Here is a 27,791-nt window from a genome sequence, read left to right as displayed (position 1 = left end):
TTTCCTTCTGTACATCTTTAATATACTGAAAGATAACTATGTAGTAACCTCCTTTGTATACGAAAATCGATCTTAAATATGAATGAAATGTGCCAGATAACTTGCATTATATCAAAAAGACACAACAGAACAACATATAGCGAAATCTGAATTACATGCATTCACCAATTAAAATTATTTTGAAAAAAAAGATTCTCAATCTATAACAAAGCCTTGTGCAAGACTAAATTAAAAAAATGTTGTATGTTAATAAAATCATGGCAGGATTTGAGGGCACATTCAAATCAGATTTCAACTTAAATGATTTCAGCTGTTTAGAAAATGTCTTGTAGTTGATTCCAACTTTAAACAACATGCAGCTTTATGCAGACACCATGAAGTAATCAGATCAAATACAGTTCAATTTCAACAAAGGCTTACTTTCTCTAGAAATAAATTAAATTTCTACATCTATTACAATTCCAATTTTAAAATAAAATCCAAAAGTTTAGAGGATACTGAAGGCATGGAAGGCTGAAGTGAAACAAATTTACGTCTTAGCAGACAGAAGGAAATGCTGCCAGTTATGTTCCTATTCATTGTCATTTTCTTACATATGAATTGCCGCCTTTCAAAAAAAGTTGACCTGAAATGCCAGTGGATTAATTCTTTGTTATTACTTTTAGTAAAACCATACAATTTTTGATCATATTTGGTAGCAAAAAATGGATACTGTGCCAAAGCCATTGAGGGATTGAAATCCCTCCTTGCCAACAAAGTACTGCAAATTTAAAAACTTACATTTATGTGCAAGAAAGTTTTAATACATCATTATTCATTCAATTTTCTGGGTAAAATACGCTGCATCTATCAAGCTAAACCTATAGTCATGTTTTTATATTGTATGCAAATTATTATGCTCTGTGTTATCTTTATACAGGTAAACTGTCTATTCATTGAGAGACTGCATACAAAAACTGAATAAATAGCTCTTAAACCAGCTCAACTGTACTTACACCAACTTTTCGTAACAAATCACCCACAATGTTTAGGGCAGATATTCGAGCAGAAGGGGTTAAAGGTGTGCCACCAGATAGAGCAGGCATTCCTGAAAACAAAACATCACAATAAAAATGTAACTAATTCTTTCTTCTGCAGAACCAAATTAGGGTTCAATAAATTTCAAATTAGATGGTAGTCCTTAGTTCCTGAAAATAATTACCTGGTAATGCTCCTAAAATATAAAAGCCAGTTGATAGAAGATACTTTAAAAAGAAACTGATACTTTTAAGACTATTATCTTGCCTTGTTTTAAGTCATCAATAATTATTCGCATATGTGAGATACTTTCACAGTTATGTTCTGGAACAAAATGTAGATCATGTCATGCTATTATGAAGCAATCTAAAAGGATGGCCACCTGAATTCAACACGAGGTAGCACTAATTAAACATTCTGGTTGCACCCAGGCTCTGACTTGTCATGTTATCTCCTAATTCTGACATTTGTGATGGTGAAACTCAATGCTGATTGCAAATATTTCATATATTTTCAGTGTTTCCCTTTAGTATGATTTTGCCAGGGTTAAGCCTTGTATTTAAAGTATCATTGGATTAATATTATCATAGCCTTGTATTTAAAGTATCATAGCCTTGGATTAATATTATCATAGCCTTGGATTTAAAGTACCATAGCCTTGGATTAATATTATCATAGCCTTGTATTTAAAGTATCATAGCCTTGGATTTAAAGTATCATAGCCTTGTATTTAAAGTATCATAGCCTTGTATTTAAAGTATCATAGCCTTGGATTAATATTATCATAGCCTTGGATTTAAAGTACCATAGCCTTGGATTAATATTATCATAGCCTTGTATTTAAAGTATCATAGCCTTGGATTAATATTATTATAGCCTTGGATTTAAAGTATCATAGCCTTGTATTTAAAGTATCATAGCCTTGTATTTAAAGTATCATAGCCTTGGATTAATATTATCATAGCCTTGGATTTAAAGTACCATAGCCTTGGATTAATATTATCATAGCCTTGTATTTAAAGTATCATAGCCTTGTATTTAAAGTATCATAGCCTTGGATTAATATTATCATAGCCTTGGATTTAAAGTACCATAGCCTTGGATTAATATTATCATAGCCTTGTATTTAAAGTATCATAGCCTTGGATTTAAAGTATCATAGCCTTGTATTTAAAGTATCATAGCCTTGTATTTAAAGTATCATAGCCTTGGATTAATATTATCATAGCCTTGGATTTAAAGTACCATAGCCTTGGATTAATATTATCATAGCCATGGATTTAAAGTATCATAGCCTTGTATTTAAAGTATCATAGCCTTGTATTTAAAGTATCATAGCCTTGGATTTAAAGTATCATAGCCTTGTATTTAAAGTATCATAGCCTTGGATTAATATTATCATAGCCTTGTATTTAAAGTATCATAGCCTTGGATTAATATTATCATAGCCTTGTATTTAAAGTATCATAGCCTTGGATTTAAAGTATCATAGCCTTGTATTTAAAGTATCATAGCCTTGGATTAATATTATCATAGCCTTGGATTTAAAGTATCATAGCCTTGTATTTAAAGTATCATAGCCTTGTATTTAAAGTATCATAGCCTTGTATTTAAAGTATCATAGCCTTGGATTAATATTATCATAGCCTTGTATTTAAAGTATCATAGCCTTGGATTTAAAGTATCATAGCCTTGTATTTAAAGTATCACAGCCTTGGATTAATATTATCATAGCCTTGGATTTAAAGTATCATAGCCTTGTATTTAAAGTATCATAGCCTTGAATTAATATTATCATAGCCTTGGATTTAAAGTACCATAGCCTTGGATTAATATTATCATAGCCTTGGATTTAAAGTTATCATAGCCTTGAACTAATATTATCATAGCCATGGATTTAAAGTGTCATAGCCTTGGATTAATATTATCATAGCCTTGGATTTAAAGTGTCATAGCCTTGGATTTAAAGTGTCAGCCTTGGATTTCATTTATTAGCCTTGTATTTAAAGTATCAGCCTTGTATTTAAAATATCACAGTCATGGATTTAAAGTATCACAACACTGTATTTAAAATATTACATCCTTGTATATAAAGTACCATCCTTGTATTTATAGTATCATAGCCTTAGATTTTGAAGCATTACAGACATGGATTTATAGTACCACAGCCATAGATTTAAAGTATTACAGCCATGGATTTACAGTACCACAGCCTTGGATTTTAAGTATTACAGCCATGGATGTATCATATCACAGCTTTGGATTTAAAGTATTACAGCCATGGATTTACAGTAATGCAGCCTTGAATTTTAAGTATTACAGCCATGGATGTATCATATCACAGCTTTGGATTTAAAGTATTACAGCCATGGATTTACAGTACCACAGCCTTGGATTTTAAGTATTACAGCCATGGATGTATCATATCACAGCTTTGGATTTAAAGTATTACAGCCATGGATCTACAGTACCACAGCCTTGGATTTTAAGTATTACAGCCATGGATGTATCATATCACAGCTTTGGATTTTAAGTATTACAGCCATGGATGTATCATATCACAGCTTTGGATTTAAAGTATTACAGCCATGGATTTACAGTAATGCAGCCTTGGATTTAAAGTATTTCATCCTTGTATATAAAGTACCAGCCTTGTATTTTATAGCATAAAAGCCTTGGATTTAAAGTATCACAAACTTGGATTTTAAGTATTACAGCCATGGATGTATCATATCACAGCTTTGGATTTAAATTATTACAGGCATGGAATCATAGTATCACTGCCTTGGATTTAAAGTATTACAGCCATGGATTTACAGTAATGCAGCCTTGGATTTAAAGTATTACAGCCATGGATTTACAGTAATGCAGCCTTGGATTTAAAGTATTACAGCCATGGATTTACAGTAATGCATCCTTGTATATAAAGTACCAGCCTTGTATTTTATAGCATAAAAGCCTTGGATTTAAAGTATCACAAACTTGGAGTTGAAATTTTACAGCCATGGATTTAAATTATTATGGCCATGGATTTTAAGTATTACAGCCACAGCTTTACAGTATCACAGCCTTGGATTTAAATTATTACAGCCTTAGATTTAAAGAACCTCCACTGTAGATTTAAAGAATCACAGCCTTGGTTTTGAAGTATTTGTATCACATATTTCATGTTACAGAGTCTTGGACTTAATATATCTCCATTTTTTGCTTTAGCTTGATAATGTTACCTGCCTTCTTCAGCCAAAATCAGAAGCTGTTTAGAGATCATGCACATGCTAGTTCATACAACACAAAATATTAATTTTCATAACTTCTCATGCAATCTTTATGACTATGATCTTAAATTTTAAAAAGACTTGAAACAGATAAAAACACTTGCAATTCTCAACTAGAACAGCAACATGCTAAACAATGTGCAAAACTATGAGCATGAATGGGCAAAATTTGTACCATTTTCTTGGCTAACAAGTTGAATGTTACAAATCCTATTTTTCTGACCTACAGATAAGGTTTAAATGAAATCAGTATTTCAGTCTGTGACTTGATAGTAATTCTGTTTTGTTTTATAAAAATTTCAACAGGTTATTATGTTCACTCTGATATCACAAAAACTTTTTATACCAGATGCAATCTTAATTAATCATCACCAAAATAAAGCCTTAGAAAATCATCAAATACCTTGGTGACAGAGGCAAAGTCAGGTGCACTTAATTAGATAGCTCTATTCAATTTTCTTTTCTCATCATTGTCAAGCCAATCAATGTAAACATTTGGAACTTCTCTCTTTCATATAGTTTCTAATTATTAACTGTACCATAATAAAAGGTTGTATGTTATTACTGCAGGGATAATATGCTGACAAAACTGGAATATCTATCTTGAAAATTAATCTGTTTTGTATCCTTTGAATGCATGAATTTTAAAGTAAATTTTAAATAATTAGTTTGGAAGTAATATACATAAATATACTTCTCATTAGTTTCTTATCAGGAGACATTTCATGAAAGTTGTTTTTAAAAAAAATCATTTCAGGTTTATTTTGTTGTATAAAGTTACTCTACTGGAGAGTGTGTGTGTGTGTGTGTGTGATTTGGATTTTTAATGTAGCTTTAACAATTTTTCAGTCATATCGCTACGATGTCTGCAGTGTGCCAGTTTTTAGTGATGTGTAGCACTGGGGCATCATGCCATTGACATATAGCATGATGTCTCACCCAGTCATATTATCCACTGCTGATACTTTTAGGTATAATCATAAATGAGCAATAAAATGCTCATTTATGATTATACCTAAAAGTATCAGCAGTGTGACTTTCTTGGATGAAATTCACATACTAACTAGACATGCTACAGACTCAGCCAAGCTATATTATCCAACCCTCCTATTTGCTTGTACCACCCTACTGATTCTGAAAACCAAAATCATCAAGGATATAAGATAAATGCACACAATTTAGTCATATCAATTTATAATTTCTAACCAGACTGTCACCAGGGGTAGGTAACACTTGTCATCTTCTGTACATTTCAAATAAAACAGGGCTTTTACTAACATGATGCCTTATTTTTTCTGACAATGGAATAGTAAAACTATACATTGCCAAGTATTGGATGTATGCAACTGTTCTTCCTTTAATGGACTGTTCAAGGAATTGGAAAAGGACAGTGAGTAGTATGTCTTATTGTTTTAAATGACAGCTTCTGTTTCATTTCAAAGTGTAAAATAATGTTAAATGTTTATCTTAAAACAAAAATCTTTTGCTAACAGGAGTACATCTGGATTAGCTGACAATAGAGTGCTAGAAAGGAAATTATTAGAGTCTCTCAAGCTTGAAAATTTGGCCACAGGGACATTGCCTGTGTCATGGTTTAGTTACTCTACTGGAGTGTGTGTGTGTGTGTGTGTGTGTGTGTGTGATTTGGATTTTTAATGTAGCTTTAACAATTTTTCAGTCATATTGCTATGATGTCTGCAGTGTGCCAGTTTTTAGTGATGTGTAGCACTGGGGCATCATGCCATTGACATATAGCATGATGCCTCACCCAGTCATATTATCCAGACACCAGGCTGACCAGTCCTAACACTAACCTCTTAATGCTGAGCGCCAAGCGAGGCAGCTGTAAATACCATTTTTATAAGTCTTTGGTATAACTCGGCGGGGGATCAAACCCACGGCACTCTAACCACTAGGCCACCGGAGCGCTACTCTACTGGAGAGATATTCATATATAAATTTTACAAGTGAAATTGGATCGAGGATACTAAGAGTGTAATAAAAAGCTGAAAATATAAGTCACTAAAATATACAAATTAGGATACAGTGACCTAGTTTTAGTATGGCTGGTTAACTTCCATTGAGATGTATTCACAAACCAATTATCATGAGTGTTAGAAAGAGTCGAAGATATTAAACAAACAGATGAAAATACAGGTCATTCAAGAGTATAAATTAATTCACAGTGACCTAGTTATGGTATGGCTGAGTTACTCTTCCAGAGATGCATCCACACACCATGTGAAGGTAAAATAATTTCCGCGATATTTAGGAAGTAACAAAAGAACTATAGAGTAACAAAAGAATGAACAAAGGATGCATAAATGAAATGGCAATAAATTATACCCTCCCAAGTCTGCTGGAAAAATTATAATAATATGTACAGCTATCAAAAATCCTAATGCTAAGAGGATTCAACTTAAGAAAAAGCATCCACAGCATACCTTTTGCAGGTGTAGTTTGAGAAGAATCTGCCTGTGTTAAATCCCCATCTACAGATAATAACCTGTCTTTACGCATCACAACCTGTGTTCCAACATCATTTTCCCCAATGCCCTCAGCACCATTAAGAGAATTTGTGTTATAGTTTCTTGAGCTTTCAGTCCGTGATTGTGCATCAAGTTCATGCCTCAAATCTGAAAGGTACAAAACCTTCTGTAACTTATAAAGAATACAGCACCATTTGAAAACAGATATAACCAAATTTGTTGGGGTTTTTTTCTTCCCTTTTTTTTCTGATTTTATATTAGTCCTTTAAATAGATCCTTCTCTATAACATAGAAGGTTCACACAAGTGCATTTTATAATCACAGCTTACTGATTTAATTAATGATAGCAAGGAATTATTTTTAAAAGTTTCCAATACTCTGGAATAGTATTCCAGTTGAGATTAGAAATGCCCACTCTTTTTCCTTCCTCCAACCCCAATATATCCAGTGGCTTCAGAGATGCAGCTAAAATAAATAAATTACTTTGTATGAGGGCCTCAAGATAGATTAGTTCTTAGCTAACTGTGTTACCCTTTTTAAATAAAGTTATTATTATTATTATTATTAAAACATATGCATGCTGCCAAGATTGTATTCTATAAGCCATAAACGCAAAAGGCATCTTGTTTACCTATCAATTAAAAAGTTTCCATCACAGAACAATTTCACTGTAAGGTTCTCTGTAAGTTTTACTGCCTTTCACATGAACAATGCTAATTACTATTTGTTTTGCACTTCTCAAGCCCATATTAAATCCCTGTCTGCAGCAAGTGGTTGCTGTCCTAGGATAGTACTTTGCTCTTGGTTCCCCATTTCCCTTGAAAGATTACCTCATGCAAACATCTTACATATTCTTAAGATGGCCACCAAGACAGCCATTTTGGAGGTTACATCACTGTCATTTTAATATAGGACCAATTACATACTGCAAGAGTGGTTCATTGAAAATCCCCTATTGATATGACCAACCAATTTGCTGTGTGAAATGTCTGCCAGAGAACAAGGGCAGCATTTGATCTCACAGGGACAAATCCTGAGTATTCAGTCTTTTCTATGTGCTCTAGCAAAACTTTGTACACTGTAACCATGTATAATTGGTACTGTTACATGTGCTCTGGCAAACCTTTATACACTGTAACATTGTAACAATAAATTATATTTACTGTTACATGTCCTCTGGCAAACCTGTATACACTGTAACAATAAATTATATTTAATGCTGCATGTCCTCTGGTAAACCTGTATACACTGTAACATTGTAACAATAAATTATATTTACTGTTACATGTCCTCTGGCAAACCTGTATACACTGTAACAATAAATTATATTTAATGCTGCATGTCCTCTGGTAAACCTGTATACACTGTAGCCATGTAGAATTTTTGTTACTGTTACATCTGCTCTGGCAAACCTTTATATGCTGTAACAGTATGTTATTTGTACTGTTATGTGTGATCTGATCTATTGGGTCATTCACTCATAAAACTAAAATTAATTGAGTGAAATTAGATATTACTAAAATAAATAGGTATTCTATATTTTAAATGATAATGATTTAAAACTGAAAATATCCAGTAATATTTACTCATATTCTCACAGGCAAAATCAATTTTTCTGCACTCATATTATCCTTGAAAACATTCTACCAATGACCTCTGCACACATGGTGTACCTACATCCAACCAAACATTTTTTGTTTTGTATGCATCTCAGCATTTTCTGTATATGACTGACATCAATTATTTCCAAGCAGTACAGTAGGATTATCTCCACAAATTACAAGTTTCTTGTGAAATCTTGTTTCCATCATGTTTATTGGATGATATAATAGTCTACAAATTCATCAATCAGATCTTAATTGATATTGATGACGGATTGTCATTTGGCTAGAAAAAGCATCAATGGATTTAATTTTTCAATAAAATTTCAGGCTTCACTGATTTTCTCCTTCATTTTCCAACATTTTCTTTTTGTGTCTGTCTGATATTATCTGAATGCTTTATAAGAAATGAACAAAAGCAAGCACTTTGTCAATTGTGACAATAAAGGTTAGACTACTTAATCATATTTTTTCACACACTATGCATGTGCTTTTTAATTTATTTTCATAGTAATTAAAGTGGCATACGATAATAATATTAGACTGGATGTTTAAATTCATCTGTTTGTTTACACAAATACATGCATACAAAGATCAATGTTTTTAGAAAGAAGGTTGCATATGGTATGCATACTGAAAATGAAAATATTTGTTATTTAACTATTTGAATTAAGTGAAATATGCACTATACTGCATATCTGAGGCACTGTTCTTACTGTTACATGTGCTCACTGCAAACTCTTATACACTGTAAACATGTATAATTTTACTGTTATATGTGGTGTGGGCAAACTCTCATATATTGTAACCATGTATAATTTTACTGTTATATGTGGTCTGGGCAAACTCTCATACATTGTAACCATGTATAATTTTTACTGTTATATGAGGTGTGGGCAAACTCCCATACATTGTAACCATGTATAAATTTACTGATATATGTGGTCTGGGCAAACTCTCACACATTGTAACCATGTATAATTTTACTGTTATATGTGGTCTGGGCAAACTCTCATACATTGTAACCATGTATAATTTTACTGCTATATGTGGTCTGGGCAAACTCCCATACATTGTAACCATGTATAATTTTACTGTTATATGTGGTCTGGGCAAACTCTCATACATTGTAACCATGTATAATTTTACTGTTATATGTGGTATGGCAAACTCATACATTGTAACCATGTATAACTGTTATTGTTATATGTGGTCTGGCAAACTCTCGTACACTTAACTATAAGTTTTAGTTACATGTGCTCTGGCAAATTTTCATACACTGTAACCATGTATAATTGTTACTTTTTGATGCCCGCTGGCAAACTCTTATCCACTGTAACCATGTATAATTGTTATTGTTATATGTGGTCTGGCAAACTCTCATTCACTGTAACAAGTACAAGTATTAGTTACATGTGCTCTGGAAATTCTCATACACTGTAACCATGTATAACTGTTAGTATTACATATGTTCTGGCAAACTCTCACACACTGTAACCATGTATAACTGTTAGTATTACGTGTGTTCTGGCAAACTCTCACACACTGTAACCATGTATCATTTTACTGTTACATGTGCTCTGACACATTTATCCACTGTAACCATATATAATTGTTACTGTCCCTGTTATATGTGTGTTGACAAACCTTATACACTTTAATTCATACTGTTAAATAAATAATTACTAAGTACAAGCATTATATATCATAAACCTATAAAAAGGAGTTTGTCAAACACAGACACATGCACTAAATCAGCATCTGTAGGTCCAATGTTTATGTATTGATGATGCCAAAACTTGCATGTGTCAAACAAGGTAACACTGGCATGTCAATATAACAATTAATATAAAATATAATTTAAGGTATATTTACCCATTTTGGTAAACATACCATGCACTCAGGTCATACAAATTATAATGAACACAGCAGAAACTATACACAGTAATTACTTTGATTAAGGGTACCCAGACTACATTATGGGAATTACTTTGAACTGATTAAAGGTACCTAGATGGCATTATGGTAATTTGAAGAAGTCATTGTGCATGAAATATAGTTCACATAGACTTCTTTTGGCAAAATGGATCTACAACTCAACAAGTTTTATAATTCTAGACACAATATTAAGCATATGACATGAGTTTAATACAAAACATAACCAATGGCAGTAAAAAATCACAATGAACCTCTTCTGTTGAATGTGTGTGGTAGGAACAAAGACGCACATCTTCATCACTTTCATGATTCTACCATGATCATGCTAGAGAAATTAACATCAAACACAAAACTGAAGCAAATCAGTGAAGTGTAAAATATGGCCAATATCGACCAACCAAATGAGGCAGTACTGCTCATAAAGATGCACAACCAAATTTTATGATTCTATAATGGACAGTATGCACAGACCATGCCAAAGACATATGTGGCCATGAGTTAAATGCAACAATGTAAATTCAACCAATAAAATGTGAAATGTAGGCCACAGTGTCATTTTGCGGTATGGGTGTTTAATAATTACAGCACAAACAGCAAAAACATCAAACCAGACCAAAGTCAGCAAAAGTGAGAAATATGGGCCATGGTGACCTCTTTTAAAATGAGATCATTGTAGTAATCATTAAGATAATCTCTCATAAAATTTCTTGAACACTGGTATGACAGTATGAATACAGGGTCCTAGAATAAAACTATCTGGTTATGCAATAACCTGAACACTTAACCTATGTTCTGAAGTGTCACTCTCATAGATACATGAACAGAACTTGAGCAATATCCTAAAAACACAATTTAATCAAAGTTAATGAAACATGAAATATAGGTCACAGTGATCTATTTATGTGATGATAGTTTAGTAGTCCTCAAGAGACGTAGATATAAAATATGTATACAGTGTGATAAAACCTATGTCATCATGAGCTAAAGCCAAAAACTTAACCTAAGCCAGTAAATTGTGAAATGTAGGTCACAGTGACATTTCATCCGTGGTAAGTCTTTGGTACCAATGAAGATGTATACAATCACCTACTTCGATGTTTCAAATATGAACTGAGTTTGAGAATTAAGCTTAAACACTAAATGTAACCAAAGTCAGTGAAACATGAAATATTGGCAACACTGCCCTGCTGTTGCAATAAGGGTGTAGTACTCATCAAGATGCATTCCTTCACCAACTTTCATGAATCTAGGTATACAAATATATACTTGGTTTCAAAAGAACATAGCTGATCATGAGCTAAATGTAGAAATTTAACCTAATGCAGTTTACGGAAAATGTAGGTTACAGTGACTTTCCTGTGTGGTAAGAGTGTGATACTAACAGAGATATATACTAAGATAGATATATACAATCATACAGTTTGATGATTCCATTATAAACAGAGCTTGAGAAATAAAATGAAACCACAAAATGTAACCAAAGTTAGTTAAATAGGTAATATAGGTCACTGTGACCAAAATTTTTAATGAGGGTGAAGTACTCGTGAAGATGTATCCTCAAGTTTCATGATCTCAGATATAAGAGCATTATACAGTGTGCAAAAACCCAGAGCTAAATGCAAGAACTTGACAAAAAATGTACAACTAATATACATGTACAAATTTTGCCCCTTCAGCCCCATCAGCTAGAGGTAACATAGCAGGAAGAAAGAATGGCTGAGATTAAGTGAGGGCATACATATGTATATGCTTTTATCTGTGCTGACTCCAAAACTAATGCCTAAAATGCAAAGGTAAGATAAAAGATGAAAAAGAAAATAATTAATCACAAACAGTTCTAACCTCGGGCTTCATCTTTCATTCGCTGAACTGTAATTGCCAAAGTCTCTTTCTCATCTAGTTCACTTTCTAAAAAGGCATTTCTTTCTATGGCCTATAAACAAGAATAAAAGTTTCATACATCAATATTTCTAATGAGAATTCAGTCTTTTTAAGGTTCTTTGAACTTTAATAAATTGAGATATTTCCTAGCTATTTAAAACTGCTAAGTCTATTCTGTCAGAACAAAAATTTTAAATATGTGAAACAGTGCAGTTGTATAGTGAATTACTTTTACAGTGCCAGAACTCCATGTTTGCCATCTAATGATGATGTCAATGTTCTTTAATTTTATATTTCAAATAATATTTTTCTCACCTAAACTTTAAATGAAATTTGCATTAATGTTTTTTTTCAAGGAATATTGATTGATCAAAAATATAGTGAAATCCCACTAACTTTGCCAGTGAAACTAATCTTTTTTTGAGATATTTAGCTGAGACTTTCCATTATTAACAGGAAATCCTGACTGGTATTGTTTTATCAAAGTACACAGAGATCTGCACTAAAACAACAGCATTTTCACATTTTCCTTTATTCACCAGACTGTCTCCACCAGCAGTCCCCAAACAAGTGGATAAAGATTCTAAGACCATATTTGTTCACATCTGAATACCACATCCAATCCTATCTGATCAATGTTCAATGTCTTTAACCAAAACCATAAAGAAGGAGCTGTGGAGTTTTGTACATGCACACATGCATTAATGTATGAAAGGACTGGACAGAATCACATTCTAGTAGTTCCCATATCATTTTTTATTACCAGTATGTGTTTATGTTTGTTTGAAGTTATAATACATAAACAAAGCCAGTCTAACAAATACTATGCCCAGTCTCCATAGGCTAGCAGAATAATGGGGCTGGGCTACCAAAAATTTGCAGAAACCAAATGTAGCCCAGTGATTTACCTGACTACCTGGTTACCACAATTTTACAAAACTGTTATTATTCAAATACTTGACAAAAGTAAAATAATTACATGGGAATTCTTGAAGCAAACAGAGTCATTTTAAAATGCCTTCTCTGGGCAACTGAATCCAAACTGGAGTATCAAATTCGTTTCTTTTTAGACCAGGAGGCTACCTTTCTGATTTTGAAATTTGCTGGACACTGCAAGGTTATCACAGAAAACGTTCGTCAGGTTCATGAAAGGACATATTGGTCTAAAACTTGATTACCTGTATTTTCTGTTCATCTAAACCCTTACAAGTATATAAAAAAAACAATTCTGACAGATACAAGTATAGACACAATGAATAGAAAAATATATTCAATAAATACATTCAACGTTTCTTGTGTCCCCCTGACAAGTTCTTATAACTGATTTCATCAAGTTATGCATTAAGATCTCAACAAGCAGCCAAAAACAAAGGTTTAAAAAATGAAAAATAAAACGTTATCACTCATTTACATAGCAGTCCATCTACCTGTATAATACTGGTGATTCAACAATAATGAATTTCATGAGTTCTATGCAGGGACATCTTCATGATTTTCACACAGAGGGAGATTTTCATAAAGAGAGATTTTAAATTTTAAACTGGATATCAAAACGGTATATATGGTTTAATCCTTTATAGTATGTCTGAATAAACGTGTCTGTGATAAATAATAAATAAACTTAAAGTTATTTATCTTCATTACCGGCATAGATCAGCCATCAAGTGTTATTAAAATGGCACTGTATTGTATTCAGAGAAATGCATCTAACAACTGAGACATTACCAACAAATATCATAAACTGTATACCTGTATCTGTCACTGTACAACCTCACCACGAGCAGATGATAAAATACTTTTGATAACAAGATAATCAATGAAAGTGTCTCACTCAAAAAGATCACTCAGTGAGTGCTTGATTATGTGGCAATTCACTAAATTTTGTACATTTTCATGATTGATGCATCCTAGAGAAAATGTACAAATGAGGTCATTATGAAAAACTTGTGCCTCCTGGAGAAAACAATGTGAATGGTACAATCACGTCATTATGAAAAACTTGTGCCTCCTGGAGAAAACAATGTGAATGGTACAATCACGTCATTATGAAAAACTTGTGCCTCCTGGAGAAAACACTGTGAATGGTACAATCACGTCATTATGAAAAACTTGTGCCTCCTGGAGAAAACAATGTGAATGGTACAATCACGTCATTATGAAAAACTTGTGCCTCCTGGAGAAAACACTGTGAATGGTACAATCACGTCATTATGAAAAACTTGCACCTTGGAGAAAACAATGTGAATGGTACAATCACGTCATTATGAAAAACTTGCACCTTGGAGAAAACAATGTGAACGGCACAATAACGTCATTATGAAAAACTTGCACCTTGGAGAAAAGACTGCAAGTACAAATGAGTTTATTGTAAAAAAACTTGTGTATCCTTGGGAAAACACTATGTACAAATGAGTTTATTGTGAAAAAACTTGTGTATCCTTGGGAAAACACTATGTACAAATGAGTTTATTGTGAAAAAACTTGTGTATCCTTGGGAAAACACTGTGTATATACCAATGGGGTCATTATAAAAACATGTGCATCCTGGGAAAAACACTGTACATGTACCAATGGGGTCATTATAAAAACATGTGCATCCTGGGAAAAACACTGTGTATATACCAATGGGGTCATTATAAAAACATGTGCATCCTGGGAAAAACACTGTATATGTACCAATGGGGTCATTATAAAAACATGTGCATCCTCGGAAAAACACTGTATATGTACCAATGGGGTCATTATAAAAATCTGTGCATCCTGGGAAAAACACTGTGTATGTACCAATGGGGTCATTATAAAAACATGTGCATCCTGGGAAAAACACTGTATATGTACCAATGGGGCCATTATAAAAACATGTGCATCCTGGGAAAAACACTGTATATGTACCAATGGAGCCATTATAAAAACATGTGCATCCTGGGAAAAACACTGTGTATATACCAATGGGGACATTATAAAAACATGTGCATCCTGGGAAAAACACTGTATATATACCAATGGGGTCATTATAAAAACATGTGCATCCTGGGAAAAACACTGTATATGTACCAATGGGGTCATTATAAAAACATGTGCATCCTGGGAAAAACACTGTGTATATACCAGTGGGGTCATTATAAAAACATGTGCATCCTGGGAAAAACACTGTGTATATATCAATGGGGTCATTATAAAAACATGTGCATCCTGGGAAAAACACTGTATATGTATCAATGGGGTCATTATAAAAACATGTGCATCCTGGGAAAAACACTGTATATGTACCAATGGGGTCATTACAAAAACCTGTGCATCCTGGGAAAAACACTGTGTATGTACCAATGGGGTCATTATAAAAACATGTGCATCCTCGGAAAAACACTGTATACGTACCAATGGAGCCATTATAAAAACATGTGCATCCTGGGAAAAAAAACTGTGTATGTACAAATGGGGCCATTATAAAAACATGTGCATCCTGGGAACAACACTGTGTATGTACCAATGGGGCCATTATAAAAACATGTGTATCCTGGGAAAAACACTGTGTATGTACCAATGGGGCCATTATAAAAACATGTGCATCCTGGGAAAAACACAGTGTTACAGTGTATGTACCAATGGGACCGTTATAAAAACATGTGCATCCTGGGACAAACACTGTATATGTACCAATGGGGCCATTATAAAAACATGTGCATCCTGGGAAAAACACTGTGTATGTACCAATGGGGCGATTATAAAAACATGTGCATCCTGGGAAAAACACTGTGTGTGTACCAATGGGGCCATTATAAAAACATGTGCATCCTGGGAAAAACACTGTGTATGTACCAATGGGGCCATTATAAAAACATGTGCATCCTGGGAAAAACACTGTGTATGTACCAATGGGGCCATTATAAAAACATGTGCATCCTGGGAAAAACACTGTGTATGTACCAATGGGGCCATTATAAAAACATGTGCATCCTGGGAAAAACACTGTGTATGTACCAATGGGGCCATTATAAAAACATGTGCATCCTGGGAAAAACACTGTGTATGTACCAATGGGGCCATTATAAAAACATGTGCATCCTGAAGAAAACACTGTGTATGTACAAATGAGGTCATTATGAAAAAACTGTGCATCCTGGGAAAAACACTGTGTATGTACCAATGGGGCCATTATAAAAACATGTGCATCCTGAGGAAAACACTGTATATGTACAAATGAGGTCATTATGAAAAAACTGTGCATCCTGGGAAAAACACTGTGTATGTACAAATGAGGTCATTATGAAAAAACTGTGCATCCTGGGAAAAACACTGTGTATGTACAAATGGGACCATTATAAAAACATGTGCATCCTGAGGAAAACACTGTGTATGTACAAATGAGGTCATTAAAAACATGTGCATCCTGAGGAAAACAGTGTGTATGTACAAATGAGGTCATTATGAAAAAACTGTGCATCCTGGGAAAAACACTGTGTATGTACCAATGGGGCCATTATAAAAACATGTGCATCCTGAGGAAAACACCGTGTATGTACCAATGGGGCCACTATAAAAACATGTGCATCCTGAGAAAAACACTGTGTATGTACAAATGGGGCCATTATAAAAACATGTGCATCCTGGGAAAAACACTGTGTATGTACCAATGGGGCCATTATAAAAACATGTGCATCCTGAGGAAAACACTGTGTATGTACCAATGGGGCCATTATAAAAACATGTGCATCCTGGGAAAAACACTGTATATGTACAAATGAGGTCATTATGAAAAAACTGTGCATCCTGGGAAAAACACTGTGTATGTACAAATGGGGCCATTATAAAAACATGTGCATCCTGAGGAAAACACTCTGTATGTACCAATGGGGCCATTATAAAAACATGTGCATCCTGAGGAAAACACTATGTACCAATGGGGCCATTATAAAAACATGTGCATCCTGGGAAAAACACTGTGTATGTACCAATGGGGCCATTATAAAAACATGTGCATCCTGGGAAAAACACTGTGTATGTACCAATGGGGCCATTATAAAAACATGTGCATCCTGAAGAAAACACTGTGTATGTACAAATGAGGTCATTATGAAAAAACTGTGCATCCTGGGAAAAACACTGTGTATGTACCAATGGGGCCATTATAAAAACATGTGCATCCTGAGGAAAACACTGTATATGTACAAATGAGGTCATTATGAAAAAACTGTGCATCCTGGGAAAAACACTGTGTATGTACAAATGAGGTCATTATGAAAAAACTGTGCATCCTGGGAAAAACACTGTGTATGTACAAATGGGACCATTATAAAAACATGTGCATCCTGAGGAAAACACTGTGTATGTACAAATGAGGTCATTAAAAACATGTGCATCCTGAGGAAAACAGTGTGTATGTACAAATGAGGTCATTATGAAAAAACTGTGCATCCTGGGAAAAACACTGTATATGTACCAATGGAGCCATTATAAAAACATGTGCATCCTGGGAAAAACACTGTGTATATACCAATGGGGTCATTATAAAAACATGTGCATCCTGGGAAAAACACTGTATATATACCAATGGGGTCATTATAAAAACATGTGCATCCTGGGAAAAACACTGTGTATGTACCAATGGAGCCATTATAAAAACATGTCATCCTGGGAAAAACACTGTGTATGTACAAATGGGGCCATTATAAAAACATGTGCATCCTGAGGAAAACACTGTGTATGTACCAACGGGGCCATTATAAAAATATGTGCATCCTGAGGAAAACACTGTGTATGTACCAATGGGGCCATTATAAAAATGTGTGCATCCTGGGAAAAACACTGTGTATGTACAAATGGGGCCATTATAAAAACATGTGCATCCTGAGGATTTTGTTGTTGTTGTTGTTGTTGTGGGGTTTAACGCCATTTTTCAGTACACGATAGGCTATACATGGCGGCCAGTATTAATGGTGGAGGAAGAACCTGGAAAAGCCCGGAAAGAACCACCGACCCATGAGAAGCTACTGGCAAGCTTTCTCACATGCCCACATTGGCTGAATCTTAGACTCGAACCGCCGCAGACAGAGGTGAGATGGCAGTGATCCGTAACGAAGAGCGCTTTAGACCACTCGGCCACTCGGGGCCCCCACATCCTGAGGAAAACACTGTGTATGTACCAATGGGGCCATTATAAAAACATGTGCATCCTGAGGAAAACACTGTGTATGTACCAATGGGGCCATTATAAAAACATGTGCATCCTGGGAAAAACACTATGTACCAATGGGGCCATTATAAAAACATGTGCATCCTGAGAAAAACACTGTGTATGTACCAATGGGGCCATTATAAAAACATGTGCATCCTGGGAAAAACACTGTGTATGTACCAATGGGGCCATTATAAAAACATGTGCATCCTGAGGAAAACACTGTGTATGTACCAATGGGGCCATTATAAAAACATGTGCATCCTGGGAAAAACACTGTATATGTACAAATGAGGTCATTATGAAAAAACTGTGCATCCTGGGAAAAACACTGTATATGTACCAATGGGGCCATTATAAAAACATGTGCATCCTGGGAAAAACACTGTATATGTACCAATGGGGCCATTATAAAAACATATGCATCCTGGGAAAAACACTGTGTATGTACAAATGGGGCCATTATAAAAACATGTGCATCCTGAGGAAAACACTGTGTATGTACCAATGGGGCCATTATAAAAACATGTGCATCCTGAGGAAAACACTATGTACCAATGGGGCCATTATAAAAACATGTGCATCCTGGGAAAAACACTGTGTATGTACAAATGGGGCCATTATAAAAACATGTGCATCCTGAGGAAAACACTGTATATACAAATGAGGTCATTATGAAAAAACTGTGCATCCTGGGAAAAACACTGTATATGTACCAATGGGGCCATCATAAAAACATGTGCATCCTGGGAAAAACACTGTGTATGTACCAATGGGGCCATTATAAAAACATGTGCATCCTGGGAAAAACACTGTGTATGTACCAATGGGGCCATTATAAAAACATGTGCATCCTGGGAAAAACACTGTGTATGTACCAATGGGGCCATTATAAAAACATGTGCATCCTGGGAAAAACACTGTGTATGTACCAATGGGGCCATTATAAAAACATGTGCATCCTGGGAAAAACACTGTGTATGTACCAATGGGGCCATTATAAAAACATGTGCATCCTGAAGAAAACACTGTGTATGTACAAATGAGGTCATTATGAAAAAACTGTGCATCCTGGGAAAAACACTGTGTATGTACCAATGGGACCATTATAAAAACATGTGCATCCTGAGGAAAACACTGTATATGTACAAATGAGGTCATTATGAAAAAACTGTGCATCCTGGGAAAAACACTGTGTATGTACAAATGAGGTCATTATGAAAAAACTGTGCATCCTGGGAAAAACAGTGTATGTACAAATGGGACCATTATAAAAACATGTGCATCCTGAGGAAAACACTGTGTATGTACAAATGAGGTCATTAAAAACATGTGCATCCTGAGGAAAACAGTGTGTATGTACCAATGGGGCCATTATAAAAACATGTGCATCCTGAGGAAAACACTGTGCATGTACCAATGGGGCCATTATAAAAACATGTGCATCCTGGGAAAAACACTGTATATGTACCAATGGAGCCATTATAAAAACATGTGCATCCTGGGAAAAACACTGTGTATATACCAATGGGGTCATTATAAAAACATGTGCATCCTGGGAAAAACACTGTATATGTACCAATGGGGTCATTATAAAAACATGTGCATCCTGGGAAAAACACTGTGTATGTACCAATGGAGCCATTATAAAAACATGTCATCCTGGGAAAAACACTGTGTATGTACAAATGGGGCCATTACAAAAATATGTGCATCCTGAGGAAAACACTGTGTATGTACCAATGGGGCCATTATAAAAATATGTGCATCCTGAGGAAAACACTGTGTATGTACCAATGGGGCCATTATAAAAATGTGTGCATCCTGGGAAAAACACTGTGTATGTACCAATGGAGAAATTATAAAAACATGTGCATCCTGGGAAAAACACTGTGTATGTACCAATGGGGCCATTATAAAAACATGTGCATCCTGAGGAAAACACTGTGTATGTACAAATGAGGTCATTATGAAAAAACTGTGCATCCTGGGAAAAACACTGTATATGTACCAATGGGGCCATTATAAAAACATGTGCATCCTGGGAAAAACACTGTGTATGTACAAATGGGGCCATTATAAAAACATGTGCATCCTGGGAAAAACACTGTGTATGTACCAATGGGGCCATTATAAAAACATGTGCATCCTGAGGAAAACACTGTGTATGTACCAATGGGGCCATTATAAAAACATGTGCATCCTGGGAAAAACACTGTGTATGTACCAATGGGGCCATTATAAAAACATGTGCATACTGGGAAAAACACTGTGTATGTACCAATGGGGCCATTATAAAAACATGTGCATCCTGAGGAAAACACTGTGTATGTACAAATGAGGTCATTATGAAAAAACATGTGCATCCTGAGGAAAACACTGTGTATGTACAAATGAGGTCATTATGAAAAAACTGTGCATCCTGGGAAAAACACTGTATATGTACCAATGGGGCCATTATAAAAACATGTGCATCCTGGGAAAAACACTGTGTATGTACAAATGGGGCCATTATAAAAACATGTGCATCCTGGGAAAAACACTGTGTATGTACCAATGGGGCCATTATAAAAACATGTGCATCCTGAGGAAAACACTGTGTATGTACCAATGGGGCCATTATAAAAACATGTGCATCCTGGGAAAAACACTGTGTATGTACCAATGGGGCCATTATAAAAACATGTGCATACTGGGAAAAACACTGTGTATGTACCAATGGGGCCATTATAAAAACATGTGCATCCTGAGGAAAACACTGTGTATGTACAAATGAGGTCATTATGAAAAAACTGTGCATCCTGGGAAAAACACTGTATATGTACCAATGGGGCCATTATAAAAACATGTGCATCCTGGGAAAAACACTGTGTATGTACAAATGGGGCCATTATAAAAACATGTGCATCCTGGGAAAAACACTGTGTATGTACCAAGGGGGCCATTATAAAAACATGTGCATCCTGGGAAAAACACTGTGTATGTACCAATGGGGCCATTATAAAAACATGTGCATCCTGGGAAAAACACTGTTTATGTACCAATGGGGCCATTATAAAAACATGTGCATCCTGGGAAAAACACTGTGTATGTACCAATGGGGCCATTATAAAAACATGTGCATCCTGAAGAAAACACTGTGCATGTACAAATGAGGTCATTATGAAAAAACTGTGCATCCTGGGAAAAACACTGTGTATGTACCAATGGGGCCATTATAAAAACATGTGCATCCTGGGAAAAACACTGTATATGTACAAATGAGGTCATTATGAAAAAACTGTGCATCCTGGGAAAAACACTGTGTATGTACAAATGGAGCCATTATAAAAACATGTGCATCCTGGGAAAAACACTGTGTATGTACCAATGGGGCCATTATAAAAACATGTGCATCCTGAGGAAAACACTGTGTATGTACCAATGGGGCCATTATAAAAACATGTGCATCCTGCGAAAAACACTGTGCATGTACAAATGAGGTCATTATGAAAAAACTGTGCATCCTGGGAAAAACACTGTGTATGTACCAATGGGGCCATTATAAAAACATGTGCATCCTGGGAAAAACAGTGTATGTACCAATGGGGCCATTATAAAAACATGTGCATCCTGTGGAAAACACTGTGTATGTACCAATGGGGCCATTATAAAAACATGTGCATCATGAGAAAAACACTGTGTATGTATAAATGGGGCCATTATAAAAACATGTGCATCCTGGGAAAAACACTGTGTATGTACCAATGGGGCCATTATAAAAACATGTGCATCCTGAGGAAAACACTGTGTATGTACCAATGGGGCCATTATAAAAATGTGTGCATCCTGGGAAAAACACTGTGTATGTACAAATGGGGCCATTATGAAAAAACTGTGCATCCTGGGAAAAACACGGTATATGTACCAATGGGGCCATTATAAAAACATGTGCATCCTGGGAAAAACACTGTATATGTACCAATGGGGCCATTATAAAAACGTGCATCCTGGGAAAAACACTGTGTATGTACAAATGGGGCCATTATAAAAACATGTGCATCCTGAGGAAAACACTGTGTATGTACCAATGGGGCCATTATAAAAACATGTGCATCCTGAAGAAAACACTATGAACCAATGGGGCCATTATAAAAACATGTGCATCCTGGGAAAAACACTGTGTATGTACCAATGGGGCCATTATAAAAACATGTGCATCCTGAGGAAAACACTGTATGTACAAATGAGGTCATTATGAAAAAACTGTGCATCCTGGGAAAAACACTGTATATGTACCAATGGGGCCATTATAAAAACATGTGCATCCTGGGAAAAACACTGTGTATGTACCAATGGGGCCATTATAAAAACATGTGCATCCTGGGAAAAACACTGTGTATGTACCAATGGGGCCATTATAAAAACATGTGCATCCTGGGAAAAACACTGTGTATGTACCAATGGGGCCATTATAAAAACATGTGCATCCTGAGGAAAACACTGTATATGTACAAATGAGGTCATTATGAAAAAACTGTGCATCCTGGGAAAAACACTGTGTATGTACAAATGAGGTCATTATGAAAAAACTGTGCATCCTGGGAAAAACAGTGTATGTACAAATGGGACCATTATAAAAACATGTGCATCCTGAGGAAAACACTGTGTATGTACAAATGAGGTCATTAAAAACATGTGCATCCTGAGGAAAACAGTGTGTATGTACCAATGGGGCCATTATAAAAACATGTGCATCCTGAGGAAAACACTGTGCATGTACCAATGGGGCCATTATAAAAACATGTGCATCCTGGGAAAAACACTGTATATGTACCAATGGAGCCATTATAAAAACATGTGCATCCTGGGAAAAACACTGTGTATACACCAATGGGGTCATTATAAAAACATGTGCATCCTGGGAAAAACACTGTATATATACCAATGGGGTCATTATAAAAACATGTGCATCCTGGGAAAAACACTGTATATGTACCAATGGGGTCATTATAAAAACATGTGCATCCTGGGAAAAACACTGTGTATGTACCAATGGAGCCATTATAAAAACATGTCATCCTGGGAAAAACACTGTGTATGTACAAATGGGGCCATTATAAAAATATGTGCATCCTGAGGAAAACACTGTGTATGTACCAATGGGGCCATTATAAAAATATGTGCATCCTGAGGAAAACACTGTGTATGTACCAATGGGGCCATTATAAAAATGTGTGCATCCTGGGAAAAACACTGTGTATGTACAAATGGGCCATTATAAAAACATGTGCATCCTGAGGATTTTGTTGTTGTTGTTGTTGTTGTGGGGTTTAACGCCATTTTTCAGCACACGATAGGCTATACATGGCGGCCAGTATTAATGGTGGAGGAAGAACCTGGAAAAGCCCGGAAAGAACCACCGACCCACGAGAAGCTACTGGCAAGCTTTCTCACATGCCCACATTGGCTGAATCTTAGACTCAAACCGCCGCAGAGGTGAGATGGCAGTGATCCGTAACGAAGAGCGCTTTAGACCACTCGGCCACTCGGGGCCCCCACATCCTGAGGAAAACACTGTGTATGTACCAATGGAGCCATTATAAAAACATGTGCATCCTGATGAAAACACTGTGTATGTACCAATGGAGCCATTATAAAAACATGTGCATCCTGGGAAAAACACTGTGTATATACCAATGGGGTCATTATAAAAACATGTGCATCCTGGGAAAAACACTGTATATATACCAATGGGGTCATTATAAAAACATGTGCATCCTGGGAAAAACACTGTATATGTACCAATGGGGTCATTATAAAAACATGTGCATCCTGGGAAAAACACTGTGTATGTACCAATGGAGCCATTATAAAAACATGTCATCCTGGGAAAAACACTGTGTATGTACAAATGGGGCCATTATAAAAATATGTGCATCCTGAGGAAAACACTGTGTATGTACCAATGGGGCCATTATAAAAATATGTGCATCCTGAGGAAAACACTGTGTATGTACCAATGGGGCCATTATAAAAATGTGTGCATCCTGGGAAAAACACTGTGTATGTACAAATGGGCCATTATAAAAACATGTGCATCCTGAGGATTTTGTTGTTGTTGTTGTTGTTGTGGGGTTTAACGCCATTTTTCAGCACACGATAGGCTATACATGGCGGCCAGTATTAATGGTGGAGGAAGAACCTGGAAGAGCCCGGAAAGAACCACCGACCCACGAGAAGCTACTGGCAAGCTTTCTCACATGCCCACATTGGCTGAATCTTAGACTCAAACCGCCGCAGAGGTGAGATGGCAGTGATCCGTAACGAAGAGCGCTTTAGACCACTCGGCCACTCGGGGCCCCCACATCCTGAGGAAAACACTGTGTATGTACCAATGGAGCCATTATAAAAACATGTGCATCCTGATGAAAACACTGTGTATGTACCAATGGGGCCATTATAAAAACATGTGCATCCTGGGAAAAACACTGTGTATGTACCAATGGGGCCATTATAAAAACATGTGCATCCTGAGAAAAACACTGTGTATGTACAAATGGGGCCATTATAAAAACATGTGCATCCTGGGAAAAACACTGTGTATGTACCAATGGGGCCATTATAAAAACATGTGCATCCTGAGGAAAACACTGTGTATGTACCAATGGGGCCACTATAAAAACATGTGCATCCTGAGAAAAACACTGTGTATGTACAAATGGGGCCATTATAAAAACATGTGCATCCTGGGAAAAACACTGTATGTACCAATGGGGCCATTATAAAAACATGTGCATCCTGAGGAAAACACTGTGTATGTACCAATGGGGCCATTATAAAAACATGTGCATCCTGGGAAAAACACTGTATATGTACAAATGAGGTCATTATGAAAAAACTGTGCATCCTGGGAAAAACACTGTATATGTACCAATGGGGCCATTATAAAAACATGTGCATCCTGGGAAAAACACTGTATATGTACCAATGGGGCCATTATAAAAACATGTGCATCCTGGGAAAAACACTGTGTATGTACAAATGGGGCCATTATAAAAACATGTGCATCCTGAGGAAAACACTGTGTATGTACCAATGGGGCCATTATAAAAACATGTGCATCCTGGGAAAAACACTGTGTATGTACCAATGGGGCCATTATAAAAACATGTGCATCCTGAGGAAAACACTGTGTATGTACAAATGAGGTCATTATGAAAAAACTGTGCATCCTGGGAAAAACACTGCATATGTACCAATGGGACCATTATAAAAACATGTGCATCCTGGGAAAAACACTGTGTATGTACCAATGGGGCCATTATAAAAACATGTGCATCCTGGGAAAAACACTGTGTATGTACCAATGGGGCCATTATAAAAACATGTGCATCCTGGGAAAAACACTGTGTATGTACCAATGGGGCCATTATAAAAACATGTGCATCCTGGGAAAAACACTGTGTATGTACCAATGAGGCCATTATAAAAACATGTGCATCCTGAGGAAAACACTGTGTATGTACAAATGAGGTCATTAAAAACATGTGCATCCTGAGGAAAACAGTGTGTATGTACAAATGAGGTCATTATAAAAACATGTGCATCCTGGGAAAAACACTGTGTATGTACCAATGGGGCCATTATAAAAACATGTGCATCCTGAGGAAAACACTGTGTATGTACAAATGAGGTCATTATAAAAACATGTGCATCCTGGGAAAAACACTGTGTATGTACCAATGGGGCCATTATAAAAACATGTGCATCCTGAGGAAAACACTGTGTATGTACAAATGAGGTCATTATGAAAAAACTGTGCATCCTGAAGAAAACACTACCAATGAGGACATAATGAAAGAGAGTGTTCATCCTGGTGAAAACACTATGTATGTACAAATGAGGTCATAAAGAAAAAACTTGTGCATCCTGGGAAAAACAATATGTACCAATGAGGTCATTATGAAAAACATATGCCTCCTGGAGAAAACACTGTACCAATGAGGTCATAAAGAAAGAGTTTGTGCATCCTAGTGAAAACAGTGCATGTACCAGTGTGGTCATAATGAAAAACACATGGACATCATCAATATATACAATACCTGATTTAATCTACTTTCAAAATCTTCTAAAGAAACTACTGTTGCCCTGAAACAGAAAAATTACATTCAATCAGCTGTAAATAATGTGCATATTTTACATATTTTGAGTACCAGTGTGTGTGATTTGGATTTTTAACGTAGCTTTAACAAATTTCAGTCATATCACTATGTCTGCGGTGTGGCAGTTTATAATGATGTCTAGCACTGAGGCATCATGCCGCAGACATGTAGGATGATGTCCCACCCAGTCACATCATTCTTACACCAGGCCTACCAGTCCTAACACTAGCCTCTTAATGCTGAGCGGCTAGTGAGGCAGCTGTTAGTACCATTTTTATAAGTCTTTTGAACCCCAACCTTCTGAATTCAAGGTGGATGCTCTAACCACTTGGCCACCGAAGCGGCCTTACATATATTGATATTTATGAAAAATACTGCACGACTTATCTGAGTACTTAATGTCATATTTATACTTAGAACCCATGTAAAATCATGTAACCAATTTACAATACATTTTATTCAATTTAATTAAACACTGGAAATAAGTATCATGACACAATGCAATAATATGGAGCAAACAGTAACATAGATAAGGCTGACTTGTCTGCAACAATTGTGCTTTATTGATGATTTGCATTATTTTGTGCAATTAATGAAATCTGAGATGCTTGTAAAGTTACTGGTACTAACATAATATGTTGATTTCATTATTATTGCCTGTTATAAAATATGCACTGAAAAAAGAATGTAATAAAGACAAGTTGATCTGAAATGCATTGGTTGTTATCAAAGAATAATTCATTCCTTAAGCACTGGCAAAACAAATACACCATAACAAGTAAACAACAGTGGTGTAACAATCATAATAAAATTGGTGTGCTTTAATATTATGAAGAATGCAAAACTGAGAATAGTGGCTTGAAATTGAAATGTAAAAGAAACCTTTTGGCTCTTTCTAAATCATCATTGGTCTGTTCAAGCTCCCTGACATATTTCTGGAGTTCATCTTTAAATGCACGTAGCTGTGCCAACTCTGCCTCTAGGTCTGAAATTTGGTGGTGGCTCGTGCCTTGTAGAACCTCTAACTTCTCCTGCAACAAAAAAAAATCAATGAATATTAGTTAAGGGAAATAACTCCTGAGGGTTTGTTGAGAAGATCTGAAATTAAAACTGATTTTAAAATATTTCAATAGTTGATAAATTATAGTCACTTCCCCATACCCCCAAAATATGTTTGTTTCCTATTTGCAATGGTTGTAAAATTGGGGTAGGCAGGTGGATTTTTTCAAAATATTATATTTAACATGACTTTTTTTGTTTTTAATCATGGG

The 27,791-nt window shown here is 35.7% G+C and overlaps 1 protein-coding gene across 4 annotated transcripts in view; it reads right to left on the bottom strand.

The window, feature by feature from the left end:
* The window catches only part of LOC149802562 (nuclear distribution protein nudE homolog 1-like), a 131,251-nt gene that overhangs the window by 27,232 nt on the left and 76,228 nt on the right, over positions 1 to 27,791 (bottom strand). For 2 of the 4 annotated variants that reach the window (XM_089951824.1, XM_089951823.1), the window contains exons 3-7: positions 27,403 to 27,551; positions 26,461 to 26,506; positions 12,163 to 12,253; positions 6,737 to 6,928; positions 996 to 1,087 (exon numbers count right to left, since the gene is read on the bottom strand). In XM_089951824.1, the coding sequence (XP_089807950.1) occupies positions 996 to 1,087; positions 6,737 to 6,928; positions 12,163 to 12,253; positions 26,461 to 26,506; positions 27,403 to 27,551 (570 nt within the window). The remainder of the gene's footprint in view (positions 1 to 995; positions 1,088 to 6,736; positions 6,929 to 12,162; positions 12,254 to 26,460; positions 26,507 to 27,402; positions 27,552 to 27,791) is intronic. The other 2 variants (XR_016420060.1, XM_089951825.1) reach the window with 1 other exon arrangement.

The sequence above is a fragment of the Sinohyriopsis cumingii genome, chromosome 3 (genome assembly GCF_028554795.1).
Source record: "Sinohyriopsis cumingii isolate HCF-2022 chromosome 3, ASM2855479v2, whole genome shotgun sequence".
NCBI lineage: Eukaryota > Metazoa > Mollusca > Bivalvia > Unionida > Unionidae > Sinohyriopsis > Sinohyriopsis cumingii.
This window is presented reverse-complemented; position numbering and strand designations above follow the sequence as displayed.